Source organism: Geospiza fortis, unplaced genomic scaffold, assembly GCF_000277835.1.
Source record: "Geospiza fortis unplaced genomic scaffold, GeoFor_1.0 scaffold351, whole genome shotgun sequence".
Taxonomy (NCBI): domain Eukaryota; kingdom Metazoa; phylum Chordata; class Aves; order Passeriformes; family Thraupidae; genus Geospiza; species Geospiza fortis.
The window spans coordinates 1,190,854-1,207,720 of record NW_005054419.1 but is presented as its reverse complement, the minus strand read 5'-3'; the positions used below and the strand labels follow the sequence as shown (position 1 = coordinate 1,207,720).

Here is a 16,867-nt window from a genome sequence, read left to right as displayed (position 1 = left end):
ATGCTTTTGCTCGGCTTGACTTGAGTACCCAGTCTGAAGAGGACAGGTAGAGTTTTCTTACTTCTTATTCTGGTTTTGAATCTTCTGGTGGTATGAAGTGATAAAAGTCCTTTTGTCCCTATTGGTATGAGTTTAGGTCATCTATAAATAAGATTATGAATAATTGCTAACTCATTTAATTATGATTATTGTAAAAGGGTTACATGAATAGATGTTGAAATTGTAGATTTAATACTATTATACAAAAAAGAAAAAGAAAACAGGCAGTAATTTAGTGTCTATGTGTGAGTTCTGAAACTAGTGATGTGCTGTTTTTATTTCCCTCAGGTTAGATTTGATGTTTCCCACCCCCAGAAGGCTGACCATAGAGAAAATGGCCTCCAAGCGCGTGAGCGCCGCGCGCAAGGCCAGCCGGCGCATGGTGATCAGCATGCCCAACCTGCAGGACATCAAACTGCCAGAGGGGCCCTCCAGGAACTCCTCACTTCGAAAAGTGGAAAGAGCTGTTGGTAAGGGAACACTGGGATGGACAAAGACTCTGCTGTTCTCTTTTGGAGTGACATCACTGAGTAATTTGAGGAACGTTTGAAGGAGCTGGGGCTGTTTAGCCTGGAGAAGAGGAGGCTTAGAGGTGACCTTATTGATCTCTACAACTTCCTGAAGGGAAGTTGCAGACAGGTGGGGTTGGTCTCTTCCACCAGGCAGCACTGACAGAACCAGAGGACACAGTCTCAAGCTACATCAGGGAAGGTATAGGTTGGATATTAGGAAGAAATTTGTCACTGAAAGAATAATAAAGTACTGGAATGCTCTTCCCAGGAAGGTGGTAGAATCACCATCTCTGGATGTGTTTAAAGAAAGACTGGACATGGCACTTGGTGCTCTAGTCTAGTTGAGGTGTTAGGGCATAGGTTGGACTTGATGATCTTAGAGGTCTCTTCCAACCTCATTATTCTGTGATTCTGTGATTCTGTAATTGTCACAGAAACACTGTCAGCCACTGGGAAGAAATGGTGGACTGAGTCACTTTGAGCTGGGGCCTGTCTGTTCTTCCCCTGGCTTGTGAAGTCAGTCTGTATCCTGCTGGAAGTTTTGCTGGACCACAAAAGAATGATTGGTCCCAGTGGGATTGATATTGGAGAATTGATTTCTGTGTCCTCAACCACCTTGTGTCCAGTTCTCTATTACTTTTAATTTAAACACAGGCTTAAACTTAACACGGTTTAGAAAGAACTCCATGAGGGTTTTTTTTTCCTTTTTTCTTTAACTTTTCCAGAATTGATGTTACCTGATTAGGGAACATTCTCATAATAGGGGTGATAGATGCAGAAATATATTTGTGTCCCTAGCAGAGCTGTAATCCTTCTTGTTTCTTGTAATTGCTTGTTACTGTGATGGGGATTCTGTTTGTTGTTTATAGTATTGCTGATTGTGAAGATATTTACATTTCTGCTCCTTTCCCTGATCAATGTACTCTCTTGGTGTTTGTTTTTAGCAATGAGAACACCCTCCAAATCCATCACCACATTCAAAATCCCTGAAATTCACTTTCCTCTGCTGTTCCAGTGTGTTCACTCCTACTACACAGACTTCTTCAACCACCTCAGCAAAGCTATCAGTGCCTTACCCCCCGAGAACTCCGCCTTGCTGGCAAGGTACTTCTACCTCCGGGGCCTTGTTAGCTTGATGCAAGGAAAACTACTAAATGCACTTTCTGACTTTCAGAACCTAGAAAAAACAGACTTAAGAATTTTCCCTACTGATCTTGTAAGAAAAATAGTGGAGAATCTGCCTCGCTTGGAGCGCTTGCAGGCAGACCGCAAACCTGAGCTCAAGAGGCTGATAAGTCGAGTGATGGAAAAACAAAGGGAAGTTCTGAAAATGGATGACCATGTAAAAAATTTTGAATTGCCAAAAACACACATGCAGCTGGATGATTTTGTGAAGAGAATTCAGGAGTCTGGGATTGTCAGGGATATAGACACTATCCACCGGTTATTCGATGCCCTGACAGTAGGTGAGTATGAGGTTGTTGGGGTTTTTTTGGTTATTATTTAGCATTGTCACATGAAAAAGGGAGATTTACTCTGTCAGTGCCCTGGGAGAGCTGAGCCTTTTGTGCCTGACCAGTCTGTCAGTGTTCCATTGTGGAAACCCTTCACTGAACAGCTGCTGCATGGAGGAGGGTCCTCTGCCAAACAGACAGACCACTCCTGGGTTCCCTTTACCCACTGCTAGCACCCTTGCAGGACTCACATTAACAGCTTAAAGAAGAACGCTCTCTATTAGTAAAATTATCAGGTGTTAAAGTCTGAGAATTGCTGGTTGCAATATTTGACTTTAAAAATACGTTTAAAGCAATATAATAATGCAAAGCCTTATATGGACAAGGTCTAATCCCCAGTAAGAGGCAGCTTAAAATAATAATTCAGTGTGCCTAGAGTGTGATTGTTACCCCGTAGGTGATCCTATAGGGCAGAAGACAGGTTTAGCCTGTTGACTGATCCCAGAATTTATATGGAATCTTCTCTAACTTCTCCCTGTTCTTAACTCACTTTTATACCATTCCTTTATGCTTAGGTGGAGCTGGAGTGACTTTAGTCACACATTTTAGTCAGTGGGGGATGGTTGTACCCTTGGGGGGGATATCTCAGGACACTGCCTGAGATAACTTTGGGATGGGGACATGTGCCTAGAGTGTCTATACTTATATGCACAATACAGAGGCACGAGTTACAGTTACTGTCTTTCTAAACCCATCTTCCTGGACAAATCTGTGTAATAGTTTCTCACACTAAAGGGATTTTAAAATTTTTTTAGGACAGCAGAAACAAATTGATCCTGAAACATTCCGAGATTTCTACAACTACTGGAAAGAAACTGAAGCAGAAGCTCAAGAGGTGAATCTGCCACCAGCAGTAATTGAGCATCTAGATAAAAATGAATGTGTCTACAAGTTATCCTGCTCAGTTAAAACCAACTATGGTGTGGGGAAAATAGCTCTGACCCAGAAGCGCCTGTTCCTGCTAACCGAGGGAGGCTGTCCTGGCTATGTCCCAATTGCTGCTTTCAGGGATATAGAGGTGAGCATCAACTTCCTCTCCTCTGGCATGCCTGGGGATATAGGTTATGTCCCATTCTGCAGAGTGAGCTGGCTCTCAATGTAAAGTTTCAGTAAGGAGAGTAAGAAACAGTGCTGAAGTCACTATGAGAGTGATCAGGTAAAATTCTGGGGGTTTGGACCAAAAGTTTCATGACTGAAAATCAAGAGGTTATACCCTCAGAGAAATGGATATGGAATAGATAAGTTTAATAACATGAGCATTAAATGTGTTCATGTGACTGAGGTATCAGTGGGTCAGCTTATATCCACTGTGGAGCTAAGGCTGTGTGATGATGTTTAAATTTATTTTCATAAATCCACCTCTGCTTAATTGGGTGTATGGACAACTGAAATAATTAGCTGTAAGTAGACAAAGCTGCCCTGTGGGCTGAGTGCTGAATCATCTGTTATTTGGGTACATTCTCTGTTTTCTCTTTCCTGTAACTTTCCAGGAAGTTAAGAGCACAACTGTAGCTTTCCTTCTTTTGAGAATACCTACTCTGAGGATTAAAACATTATCTAAAAAAGAAGTCTTTGAAGCCAACCTTAAAACTGAGTGTGATCTCTGGTACCTGATAGTGAAAGAAATGTGGGCTGGAAAGAAAATGGCATATGATCACAAGGTATAAATATGGGAATTTGTAACCAAATAATATGAAGAATATGCTTTCTGTCTCTGTTCTAAATATTCATGCACTAATCTTAGAATTTCATGGTGCTTCTCTCCCATGAAGAAAAATCCAGCTTGGAAATGTGTATCCATCCTATGTCTGCTGTATCTTTTCATATGTTTTTTTTTTTTTCATATCCTGTAAGATCTGAAGTATTCCTGTAATAACATTGGCTTCTGACTCCCTGCTCCAGGACCTGGCTTGGAACATGGGATGTGGGAGTAGGGTCTGCCAGGAAGTGGCAGGAATTGTGCTGCAATCCTGCCTGGTGCTTCTGCTAAGCATGGCACGTGTTGTGATTTTGAGCATGGTGTCTTGTAAGAATAATGAGCAACAGATAAACTACAGTAAGACTTCTGTCTTTAGGATCCTCAGTATATCCAGCAAGCACTGACAAATGTTCTCCTGATGGATGCTGTGGTTGGTGCCCTGCAGTCCTCCAAAAGCATCTATGCAGCCTCTAAACTGTCTTATTTTGACAGGATGAAAAATGAAGGTCAGTCACAGCAGTGCTGCAAAGCCTGTTGGTGTTGCATCATCTCCTTCTGCTCTTTCAGTGTGTATTCTGTTTTTCAAACTGGTTATGTTTAGAAATACAAAAAGACATTAGCCTGATTGCGCTTTCACAAATGCAATTTATTTAATTGTAAGTAGAAAGTTTAGGGTTTGTTTGGGTTTTTTTTCTTTTTATTCCCCCACACTTTTTTTTTCTTTTTGTTTGGTTAGGTTTTAGTTTTTGCTTCTGTCTCCATGCTTTTGCTTCTGTCTCCATCTTGGATGCTGTGTTTTTGTCTTGGTTTTTTAGACTCTTTGGCTGTTGGATGTCTCTGTTACCAGAATTCATACAAATGGTGTTTGGGCTCTCAGCTAAAGCTAGAGAGAAAGAAAAGTGAGAAATGTGAATGAATGGTGTAGAATTGCTATTGCATAAGAATTGGAGTTCTGTTTCAGGCTTAAATGTGCACTTCATTACCTTCTAAAAATCTATTTTAGTGCCTATGATGGTCCCCAAAACAACTTCAGAGACACTAAAGCACAAGATCAACCCCTCAGCTGGTGAGACATTTCCACAGGCAATAGATGTCTTGCTTTATACTCCAGGTAAGGTGATGTGTTGCTCTCTTTAGGTTTGCCCAGCTATAATTAGCCTATAAAGCACATTCTCTTATAACACCTGGTATTACGCCTGCCTGATGTGTTCACATTCTGACATGGATTGGTTGTGTGTTGAATACTAAACCAGAAAAATAATTTAAAAAGAACAGTAATGTTGCACATTAAGATACTCCAAGGCATAGTTTTCACTGTCTTAATTTGCCTTTTCTCTGCACATGTGCCTTATCACAGACTTCAATTCTGTGCTAATGGGCTGATTTCTCATTAAGATTTCTGGCTCACTTACTGAGCCAGGTGGATGGATGGATGATGCTATCTTTTCATATGATATTCATTGTTGATCAATATTCATTGTTAGGTTTTTATTTTTCACTAGAGTCCTGGGGGGGAGTTAGTTTGAGCCACAATGCAAGGAACATTGTGGAGGGTGTTGGATTCAGTGGTGCTTTCTTTCCTTTTCTTCCTTTTCTTCCTTTTCTTCCTTTTCTTCCTTTTCTTCCTTTTCTTCCTTTTCTTCCTTTTCTTCCTTTTCTTCCTTTTCTTTCCTCCCTTTCCTCCCTTTCCTCCCTTTCCTCCCTTTCCTCCCTTTCCTCCCTTTCCTCCCTTTCCTCCCTTTCCTCCCTTTCCTCCCTTTCCTCCCTTTCCTCCCTTTCCTCCCTTTCCTCCCTTTCCTCCCTTTCCTCCCTTTCCTCCCTTTCCTCCCTTTCCTCCCTTTCCTCCCTTTCCTCCCTTTCCTCCCTTTCCTCCCTTTCCTCCCTTTCCTCCCTTTCCTCCCTTTCCTCCCTTTCCTCCCTTTCCTCCCTTTCCTCCCTTTCCTCCCTTTCCTCCCTTTCCTCCCTTTCCTCCCTTTCCTCCCTTTCCTCCCTTTCCTCCCTTTCCTCCCTTTCCTCCCTTTCCTCCCTTTCCTCCCTTTCCTCCCTTTCCTCCCTTTCCTCCCTTTCCTCCCTTTCCTCCCTTTCCTCTCCTTCATACTATGAGAGGCTTTGGTGGAGTAGACAAGAGTGAGTGAACTTATTAGTTGTATTTGTAGGGCTTAAAAGCCTTACTGCAATCTCAGTGAGCTCAGCTCTTAGCCATCAATGAAAGAGATTATCTCTGCTCTGAGTATCTTTGGAGTGTAAGATTAAATCATTGGGTGAACTCAGCAAACAAATGCTAACAAGCACAATGCATTGTGAGAACTGTGTCAGTCAATAACTGATGATGCAAACTCCAGAAGATGCATTTCATTACAAACCTGCTCTGCCTAATAATGGCTTTCCCACAGGTCTCCAAAAATATTGTGTTTTCTTTGACTTCTCTCATCATCTCTGCTTTATTTCTAGGGCATCTTGACCCTTCAGAAAGACTGGACAATGCTCATCCAAAACTCTGGTGTGCTTTAAATGAGGGGAAGGTTGTGGTCTTTGATGCCTCTACCTGGTCTATCCAGCAACACTGCTTCAAAATGGGCCGCTCTAAACTGGTGAGACTGGCAGAGAATCACAGTTCCTGCTGCAGCTGGGTGTGCTTTTGTTGCTGTAACCCCAAATCACATCATTCTTAAAAGTTGTTGAGTTGTTTGGGCTTCAGTTAACCTGGAAAAGTGGAGATTTTTGAGAAAAGCACAAAGGAGGCTAAATGGATTAATAGTAAACAAGTCAATGTGGTGAGAAGTGATGGATTTGATTTGGAAGGGCCTGATGGGTTCCTGGGGCAGGAAAGCAGGGTTGAAACAGTTGAAGAGAAAGAATAAAAGACAATTAACCCAAAGAGAAGGGGAATCTTAAGAACAGATAAAAATTTACCCATACTGAAGAACTGGAGATTAGGAAGAGGTGTAAGGAAAGCAGGTAGATGCTATTGAAAGAGGGATAGAGCTCTAAAAGAAAGTGTCTGAACCAGCAGGTGAAAGGGAGTGGTTTGTGAAACACCACCTGAAAGAGTAATTCTGTGAAAAGGGAATCTGAACCAGGCATGCAACCTGGGTGAAGAACACACAGGAAAAGGGATTGGATGTGTCACTCGTGTGAAAGATGAAATAGATTACTGTGGATGAGTGTGGGAGAGAGTCAGAAAGGGAGGGGTAAAGCTGATGGTGAAGAGCTGGGTGGAGGAAAGAGGGAATTCCAGAAGAGTCAGATACCTAAAAGAAGACAAAAAAAGTTGCAAGTGATGACTGGAGGGAGGTAAATGAAGAGTGTGTGATGGAGGGGAAGAACATTGCAGAGACAGCAGAGGAGGCAGTATTTTCTTAAATACTACTTTTAGATGAACTAGGAAGTGTGGCTGTATTGGACAGTTTGGCTTCCAGTCCAGAGGAAAGGAGCACACAAACCTCTCTAGTTCCCCTGATTCCCTCTGTAACTTCTACTTTGTTTGGGCCAGGAAGCACACTTCAGTCAGTCCTTAAGATAAATTATTGATCCTATTTACTGAAGGATAAACTTTGCAAAGAGATCTGTCCTCTCATTATTTATAGAGCAGAGCAAAGGATAGAACACTGGAGAGCCAAGTCTGCATCTCCTACAGTGATTGGCTGAATACAGCCTTTTCCACGTTACATTAAAGACTGATTTCTCTCCTAGGCTTTATTTAACCCTGAGCTTTTTCTCCCCAGACTTGCATGGTCATGGTGGAACAGAGTCAAGTGTGGATTGGTTCTCAGGACTCCATTATTTACATCATCAACACCCATAGTATGTCTTGTAATAAACAACTGAATGATCATCGCTCTGATGTTACAGACATCATCGTGGAGAAGAAGAATGGAACACCCAGGTAGATCTAATTTGATTTTCCTAGATGGCGAAAGAATTTATTGTTTTAAATGAGAGGGTTTATCCTGCTAATAAAGTCTTCATTTAGCTCATTTTTGTAGCTCCCATATTGTGTTTGTCACCTAAGAATTTCCTTTTTAAATAAAGAGCACTGTGTAGTTTGGAACAAAGAGGATAAAGCAGCGAATGCTCTTTTGGATGAGGATGAGAACAGCCAGGAACTGGCAGCATCCAGTGAAGAACTGATACAGATGCAGTTTAAAGACCACTTCACTTTTGCTTTGAGCACATCATGTTTACAGCAAGCTTCTGGATTTTTCCTGCCTGTTTATTAAAAAATAATACATTTATTGTTCTGTTCAGGCAAAATGCTTTTAATCTTTTGGTAGCACTGAGAAGAGTGTTGGCTGAAGGTGTTAACCTGCTGTCTTCCCATGGGAAAAGCAGCTCCAGGGTCAGTAGGTCTGCCAGTGGTGCAGCAGATGTGACTGGGTTTCAGGAAGAATTTAAGTGTTGTTGGAACCTTTTGAAAAAGGTTTGCTCATTCTAAAACAACAAATTTTAAAGGTGAAAAGAAAAGAGTATAATTTGTTTTCTCAGGTGCAGTAACAAATAACAGTTTGAGATATTTTTGTTCTAACTCAAGAGAAAATCCATCAGACAACATTGTTCAGAGGAATTATAGGGAATGTTTTGTTGTGCTCTACTCCTCATGCATGATGTAATGTGCTCTCATTCACTGAACTCAGAGTTAGCCTGCAGTGTTTCTAGTTGATACAGAGTTTGTAAAGGATAATAGAGAAGATAATTTAAAAATTAACAACACTATACTTCTTAATTTTTTAAATCTGTGCCAACAGTGAAGCATATTCCAGCAGTTTAGATGGAATGGTGATTGCTTGGAACATCAGCACTCTCAAAGTGAACCGTGTCTCTCAGCTGCCCTGCCAAAATCTCACCTCTATGAAGCTTCACAATAACCAACTGTGGTGCTGTAAGTCCCTTCCTCAAACTGTAATAATTACAAAAATCATCTTCACATAAAGAAACAAGACAGTTGTTGGATATTCCATTTATATTTCCACTTTTTTCATCCATGTTTTGTAGAGATTGAAGAAGTGGGCACCTGTTACTAACTCTGTATCTTTAATATTGAAGGTACCAGAAGTTGCATTCTTGTAGTGACAACTCAGGAGTTTCGACCGCAGATGAAACTCGAGCACCACCTGAAGGATGTGTGTTCCTCTTTCCTTGGCTTCCAGATCTTTCCAGAGGTATTGCACTTACTCTGGTGATACAGTTTAATGGAGGCAGGGCCATGTGGCCTTACAAGCCCTGGTTATTTTGATACATTTTCTGTCAGCAGTGCTTAAATGTATCTTTCTGTGCCTTAGAGAGATGAAGTGTGGGCCTCTTACTCCGGGAGTAGTGACGTGTACATTTGGAACACCAAAGACCTTTCAAGTACACCCCAAAAGATTCATCTTCAGGATTGCTCTGAGATTACTTGTATGATAAGAGTTAAAAATCAGGTGAGAGACATCTGGGCTGTTTTTTGCCTCTTGTGGATTTCTGTACTGAAGTTGTGTTTGTTTGCAGCTGTCATTGCTTCCTCACTGGGTGGGTGCATAAGTACACAAGGTTTGGAATGTTGATTCCTCTTTGAAATCAGAGAAACTAAAGACTGCCTAACACAAATTGTTGCAGATGTACCCCAAAATGCATGGCAAGCAAAAGCCCTCATCAGTAGTTAAATGTCTGGTGACATTTGTTAGCCACTGACATTTCCAGGGAACTGTAGAAATGGAAAGTTTAAGTCCTTTGATATTTTGTCTCAGGGCTCCTCAGACTAAGCCTTGAAAAAAGGTTACCAGACAAACAACAAATGCCAATTAATTGGCCTGTTTTTGTAGATGACCTTTTCCTTGATTAGTTACCACATTCCTAATTCAGGACAGACCAAAGGAGCCAGTGGATTCCTGCCTTGGCATCTTGTGTCCATGTCAGTATTGGCCTCTGTGTACCTGCTTTATGTGGTATCAGGAGCTGTGCAAGTGATTGTAGTTGTGCTACCACAGGGGCCCATTCAAGGTTACTTTGCAAATAAATAGCTAATGTTTATCTGCTGGGAAAACAACTTCTGGAATCTTCTTTTCAGATTTTCCCTCCCTCCTTCCTTCCTCAAAAATGACTTTTTTTAAATGGAATAGGGAGGTTTTCTCTGTATTCAGCCTCTGGTTAGACTTTTGTACTGAAATGGAAAATCATTTTAGGATATTCTTCCCCAAGGCCGAGATTGATATATTTAACCTCTGTTTCAAGGGAGTGAGAGGATTGTTTGGAACCCCCCAAGGCATTAAGCTCTCTTTTGTTCTACTGAAGAACTTTGTTCCTTTTTCTTCTCTTCTTTATGTAATTTATGAATAAGTTAAACAATACTGAGCCCAGTACTGACCCTTGGGGGACACCACTAGTGACAGGCTCCAAGCAGACCCTGTGCCACCACTCACACTCCTGTTTCCTCTACACAGCAATGAATTATGGAGAGGGAACTTGCAGCCTGATAAAGGCTGATAACAGCATTGGTGGGGCTGTCAGTCACAGGCTTTAATTAAAAACAAGCCATTGTTTTTCTTTAAGAAACTGGAGAGAGACCCAGCTGCATGCTGTGTCTGTCTGAAATGGGATGTGTTCTGTCTGGCACCTGGGCTTTGTCTTTTATTACCTAATATTTGACCCAATCTCTGTGGCTGTGATTTCATTTTGAACTCACTGGTGCCACAGTTCCCTGGAGAGCAGCAGGTTCATGAATTTCACTGCCAGCCTTGTACAGAGAAGTACTTTCTTCTCAGTGAAACGGAACTATTTCTAGTTCCCACATGTCCCTGACTTCCCTAATTTCAGCGTGGAACAGTGGTTCTACATTCAGCTTATCTGCTCTTCTGTTAGCTCACAAACCTTTTGTAAAGACTCCTTAGCTGCCTTCTCTCCAACCTAAGGAGTCTTGGCTTTTCCATCTTCCCTGTCAGGGTGGTGAGGCCCTGGCACAGATTGCCCAGAGAAGCTGTGGCTGCCCCCATCCTGTTCAGGGCCAGGTTGGATGGAGCCCTGAGCAGCCTGGACTTGTGGAAACTGTCCCTGACCATGGCAGGGGATTGAAATGAGATCTTTAAAGTCCCCTTCAACCCAAGCCATTTTCTGATCTTTGCTTATATGACCCCAGGACACAGCTGTTCCTTTCTCTTGGCAGTTTTAGTTGCTCTTCCCTGGATTTTCTCTGCTCTTGCAGTGCAAGGGCACACTGTGCCTTACACAGGGGTGAGGGAGAGCAGCCCCAGTGCAGGTACAATCAGCAGCGTGGGGCACAGGGGGTTTCCTGAACTGAGGGGAGCAGAGACAACCTCCAAGAGCCCTCAACGCATGCCACAACAGCTGAGGAGACTTGGAGGTGGCCAGAAGCAATGGTGGCCAAGCCCCTTATTTATAGGGATGAGGAAATTGTTCAGTGTTCAGCCAAGCATGAGGGAACCTTCACTGTACCAATGCGCCACATAAACCTCCTTGACTGTGTCCTGGACTGAAAGGTGAAATAGTAAAAATGGCTGTGGGTTTGTTTTGTTCCCCCAGCTGTGGGTTGGCAGCAGTGGGAAGCTGCAGGGCAAGAGCAAAGGGAAGATCTACGTGGTCAGTGCTGAGAGGAAGAGTGTGGAGAAGGAGCTGGTCGGCCACGGCGACGCGGTGAAAGCACTGTGCTCAGCCGAGGACAGATACGTCCTGAGCGGCTCGGGGAAGGAAGAAGGGAAGATTGCCATCTGGAAGGCTGGATAGCCACACTATTCCAGATGTGTCTGCCTCCTCTGGGGAAAGGCAGAGACCTGGGACTGTGTTTACTTCAGCATTTTGCATCTACTTTAACCACCTGCCAGTGTTACTGCCTTGTATTTACTGGGTTTCCGTCCCTGCGTTGTAGAAAATGGAAATCGAAGCAAATCTTCCCTCACACCTTGTCCAGCTCCTGCACATTTGGTCAAGGAACAGAAATGGGAGAAGACAGGGCACTGTCCTCCAACTGGACATGAGGTGGTGGGGAGCGTTGGGGTTACCTGCTGGGTCAGGTCACATTGGGAACACGAGAGCCAGCTCAGTAATTATGGGAGCTCTCTCTCAGCAGTGCAAGGTCGATTAAAAAAAGGATTTTGTGATATCTTTACAGCCTGTAATAGCTGGAAAAGGGCACTGAAAGAAAAAACCAAGTGCACTTGGACTTGCAGAGTTGTCACTGTGATCATCTTTTTGAGCTCAGAGCTGTGGGTGGGCAGTGTCCCTTATCCTTGGGGGGATTTCTGGGGCTGTTTTGTTTAAAATGCAGGCACAGGCAGGCTCTCCCCACAGCACTGAAAGCTCCTCCAGCTGAAACAACGTATTTCCAATGAATATTTTATTTTTTTAATGTATTTTTTTCTTTGAAAACAATGCACAGCACTTGGCATTTGGAACAGTTTGTGAAACTGATTTTTTTTAAACTGAAGCATTAATTTATTTAATTCCTGTATATATTATACTTACTTTTGGAAGTACCTCTCAGTCTCTGTGCAGACCAAACTCTGCCCCTCCTCCCTTCAGTTCTTGTTCCTGCAATCAGAGAAACTGCTGTTATTTTGGGTAGAACCTGCTTCATTTTTAAGTTCTGCACAGTCCTAAAACCTCTCCTCAAACCCTGGAGCAAGCAGCAGGGGCTGCAGCCTGGAAGAGTCTCCAGAGCAGCATTCCCTGCTTGGTGCCTGATGCACAGTGGTTTTTCACTGGTGACATTTATCTGCAGATAAACCTGTGCAGAATAATTTTATCTGCATCAGTGCAGACTGGAAAACAGTGTCTAAAAGACTGTAAATAGAAGGACAAAATGGGCTGCTACTTTTCTTAATAAATATAAACCAATGCAGGGCTAAATAGAAGGGTATAAACAACTGGAAAATATTATGACTAGAAATTTTATGACTCTGTATAATATTTCTGCTGATAAAAGTTTTTATCATAGCATGGTAACAAAAATTTTACTTTTTTAGCTTTTATATCAATTTGAGAATATTAAACACTATATTGATACTCTGGCCTCTGTATTTGTTTCTTTTCCTATTGATACTTGATTTTAGCACTGACTTGCTCCTCCCTGTGTGCTGTAACAAATAATTGCCTGTGGTTTTTTCTCTGTGTGTTCTCCTTTCTGAAACAGCTTCTGCTGTAACATGTCGCCTTTTGAGTCCCATATCTGTGACTTCCAGGTTCCTTCCTTCCTCCCCTGGAGTGGTCAGGCTGCTTGGGGTAATTAGAGGAATTAAATACTGAATTTACTGAACACACAAGGGCTTTTAATGAACTTTTCCTGGCTGCAGAAATGAACCAGCTGTACCAACCTGCTGCCCACCTGTTGCTGTCCTTATTGATTTTCATTCCTGGCATATTTTTTTAGACCTGCTTTTGTCTTCTTAGCTGGTTTTTAGGTGCTCACTGACCATCTCAGCTTTGCTCCAGGATTTCAGCTGTGGAATGGACCTGCAGTCACAGCACTGTGAGGTTCTGTTCAGTTTTCAGTAGAGTTTCAGGTACTTCCTGTGGGCCCTTTGGTGGTGGGAAGGCACCTCTGAGCTTCTCAGAGCTGCAGAGGGGAAAACCCCTCTGCCAGTGAGGGCCTGGCCAGGTGTAGGTGCCTCTGTGAGTCACTGTCTCCCAGAGAAGGGACAAAGGGAGCAGGAGCTGCCCCTGGCAGGAGAAGGGAGGCTGTGAGTGACTGGGCTGAGCACACCCCATCCCTCCCTGGCCCTAAGGCTGTGCTGCTGTTGGGCTTGGTCAGCCTCTGAGACTCTGAGTTCAGCTTATGCTGCCATCCCCTTCCCTTCTCTCTCAGGGAAATGTTGCAGTTTCTTGGAAACCTCAAGGTTAATGTTTGTTCAGCTCCTTTTTGCTGTTGTTTTTTTTTCCTGGTCTCCCAGCCTGAAAAACCTGAGAGGAGCAGAGAGACCTGCCAGGAGCCCACGGTGCTCTTTGTCCTATGGCCCAGTTTTTGGAGGCACTGTGTAGAGCAGGGAATTGGACTCAATGATCCATATAAGTCACTTCCAAACTGAGCTGTTCTGTTATTCTTTGATCAAACCAAGGGATGGCAGTGTCTGCTTCCAGAAATAACCCAGCTGTGGAGATGGGAGCTGCTTGGAAATTCAGGCTCTTTTGTGCTGGCTGTGATCTCCCCATTAGGGCCATGCAGGGAGGGAGGAAGCAGCCCCTTCCTCTGCCTCCCAGCCTGTGCTCACAGGCTGCTGGGGGCTTTCATGGGACCAGGCCCCATTTTCCTTCAGTCCCAGCTGAATCCTTTTGGAGGCAAATGGAACTAAGCCCCATCTTCACCCCCTGATGTGCATTCCTTACCTGTCTGCATCCATTTCATCTGCTACTGTAACCTGCAGGATTCCTCCTGGCATTTTGCTTCCCTCTCCATGGTGAGTTCTCTGGTGTCTTGGCACAGGTCCCCTGCTCTCAGAGGCAGTGGTTGACCCTGTGCCACCCCAGCTGTCAGGACAGGGACACTGCTGCACAAATGCACAGAATGCTACCACCAGCCACCCTTGTCCCCAAGATTTGGGCAACTGTTCTGCTGAAACTCATCTCTGGTCCTGCTGGGTGGCTGCCCCAAGCCCCTTTTTCAGATATGAAGGGCTGCCCAGCACATGGGACCCCAGTGTGGGGGGGTATGGGATGTCACCTGGAAGATGATGACATCCCACAGGCACAGCCAGTGTCCCCAGTGAGCTCTGTGTGCAGTGAGTGTTCCACAGCCAGGCTGACACTGCTGCAGGGTCTGCAAATGCACGAGGTTTTGGCTGAAGATGGACATGGGGACTATGGGGATGTGGGGACAATATGCTACCCCCCAGGATGGGAGATACCCCAGCTGCTGCAGAGCCTGGAGAATGCAGGGACTGTCCCCACTGGGGCAGACTGGGCTGGGGGAGGTACAATACTGGTTTTTGGTTCTTCATCCAGACTGGGAAGTTGAGGCAGTGCTGGAGCAGCTCCTCTCCAGGCTGTTCTGAACCACTCCAAGGTCACTGTGGGTTATTCTGTAATGAGCAACAGCTCAGGGGCTGACCCGGATCCACTGTCCTCACCCCCAGCACAGCACACTCCAGCCAGCCCAGACCCAGCACCCTGCTCCCAGCCTAAGCAGGGACCTCCTTCTCTTGGACAAGGATCACAGAGTCCCAGGGCCAGGGATGAGTCACATCCCCTGAGCAGAGCAGGGGGATCACCCTAAAGGAACAACAGATTGCAAGAGGCTTCTGCTTCTTGTTCCTCCTTCCAGGCCTCTTCCTGTCATGGTAGTGGAAGAGATCAAGGAGGTTTCCCCGCTTCTTCCAGATGGCACAGGGCCCCTTCACTTGTCATCGTGCCAGGAGAAGAGAGGGATGCAGGAAATCCCCTTGCACCTCATCCCCCCCCCACTGTGGGCTCTCCAGGTACAGGTGTCCCTCAAGGTGAGGCAGAGTAGGACCAGGAGGGGAGGCTAGTAGCTACTAGGAAGTAACTCAGCTCTATCCCACCCAAACTGAGCACAGCCCCTCTCTGGGTATCCTGCAGGTATCTGGAGAGGCTCCTGCACCAGTGAGGAAGGCCCCCATTCTCTTCTCTGTACTGGTGAAAAAGCAACTGCATAGGCTGTACGTGATGTACAGTCTATTTTGTTTAAAGTTTTCACATCTTCCTTAAACTCATGTCCAGGGAAAAGTGTATGGATGAGCTTTGTTTGGCTAAGGGGAATTAGTGTAGGTGCCAGAGTGCTCACTTAGCATGTGAGAGGTAGTAGCATTGGTGGCCGCATTTCCCAGGGTTTTTAAGGCCAAGGGAGAAAACACCAGGTTGGGTTAGGGTGCCACTGTGCTGGAAGGTAGGAGGGATGTGGACAGGCTCGATGGATGGTGCAAGGCCAGTGGGGTGAGGTTCAAGAAGAGCAAGGGCTGGATTCTGCCCTTGTGTCCCAAGAAGCCCCTGCAGTGGCCCAGGCTGGGGGCAGAGTGGCTGGAAAGCTTCCCAGCAGGAAAGGACTTCGGGTGCTGGCTGACAGAAGCCAAACCTGAGCTGATGTGTGCCCAGCTGGTAGGGAGGCCCGTGGTCTCTTGGGCTTCTGTGTTTGCACTAGTGTGGGCAGCAGGACCAGGGCAGTGACTGTCCCTCTGTGCTGGACACTGGGGAGGCCACACCCCGAGTGCTGTGTGCAGATGTGTGGCTCTGGGGAGATGGCATTAGTGAGAGATGCCTCTGCCCGAACGAAGTTGCTAACAAGACCATCTATCAAAAACAACAACAGATTTATTTCACTAGAAATGTGGGGATAGGAAAGGGCAGGGTGAGAAAGATGGGGAATGCAGGGTGCTTACGGTGGGAGAATAGGGAGGTTGTGCTTGGGAAGTTCTGGGGGGGGATGGGGAAGAGTATGAGTGGTGAGGCGTGGAGAAGAGCAGGGCTGGGATGAGGTGAGAAAGACATTAAACAGCAGCAGTCCAAGAGGCTGGGCTCCAGTAGCATCCCCTTGGTCTTCTGTCACCCTGTGTTTCTCTGCACTGGGATCATGCTGGTTCCTCGACAGGTGAGGACACCGGGTTCTTCATCCGGAGTTAACACCTTTCTCCAGTTGTTGTTGGTATCCAGGGATGCATTTTCCTATTTGTCATGTGAAGAGAGAATGGGTTTGCCTTCATTTATCTGCAATGCTGAGGCCCAAGGAGCATTTCTCAGCTCCAAATCCAGGCTGGGGCAGGGCGGGGATGCCCCCTGGAAACGCAGCCTGGGCCTAAATTCAGCTCCTCAGGGATTCTACAAGGCAGTGCTGTCATCCTTCCTCAGCCAGCTCTCCCTGACCAGGCTGCCTTGCTGTTGGCTTGGGGGTGAAAGGCTGGGGCCGGCAGCAGGGCCTACCTTTGGCAAGTGCTTGCCTTGGCCACCATCCACCCATCCATCCATGCATCCCGTCTTTTCATCTCCCTGGAGCCGTTCCCTCTGGGACCTGCCACTGCCCCTGGGAGCAGGCATCCCCAGGGTGAGCCGGCATCTTTGGCCATCGTGCTGCTGCTGGCCCCGGGCTCACTCCTCCGGCTGCCCCCTGAGGCAGCTGAAGGAGAAAAGGCAGCGCAGAGCCCGCCGGGCCGTCTTGGCCCTGGAGCGCCCTG

At 45.3% G+C, this 16,867-nt stretch overlaps 1 protein-coding gene across 1 annotated transcript in view; it reads left to right on the top strand.

Annotated features, from left to right (window-relative positions):
* DENND3 (DENN domain containing 3) overlaps positions 1-12,760 on the top strand; it is a 32,208-nt gene extending 19,448 nt beyond the window's left edge. Inside the window, exons 11-23 of the mRNA XM_031061609.1 lie at positions 6-46; positions 328-509; positions 1,496-2,017; positions 2,821-3,083; positions 3,556-3,726; positions 4,141-4,270; positions 4,768-4,875; positions 6,216-6,355; positions 7,490-7,650; positions 8,510-8,643; positions 8,808-8,923; positions 9,044-9,181; positions 11,277-12,760. Of these exons, the coding sequence (XP_030917469.1) occupies positions 6-46; positions 328-509; positions 1,496-2,017; positions 2,821-3,083; positions 3,556-3,726; positions 4,141-4,270; positions 4,768-4,875; positions 6,216-6,355; positions 7,490-7,650; positions 8,510-8,643; positions 8,808-8,923; positions 9,044-9,181; positions 11,277-11,477 (2,307 nt within the window). The 3' untranslated portion in view covers positions 11,478-12,760. The remainder of the gene's footprint in view (positions 1-5; positions 47-327; positions 510-1,495; positions 2,018-2,820; positions 3,084-3,555; positions 3,727-4,140; positions 4,271-4,767; positions 4,876-6,215; positions 6,356-7,489; positions 7,651-8,509; positions 8,644-8,807; positions 8,924-9,043; positions 9,182-11,276) is intronic.
* The last annotated feature ends 4,107 nt before the right edge of the window (positions 12,761-16,867 follow it).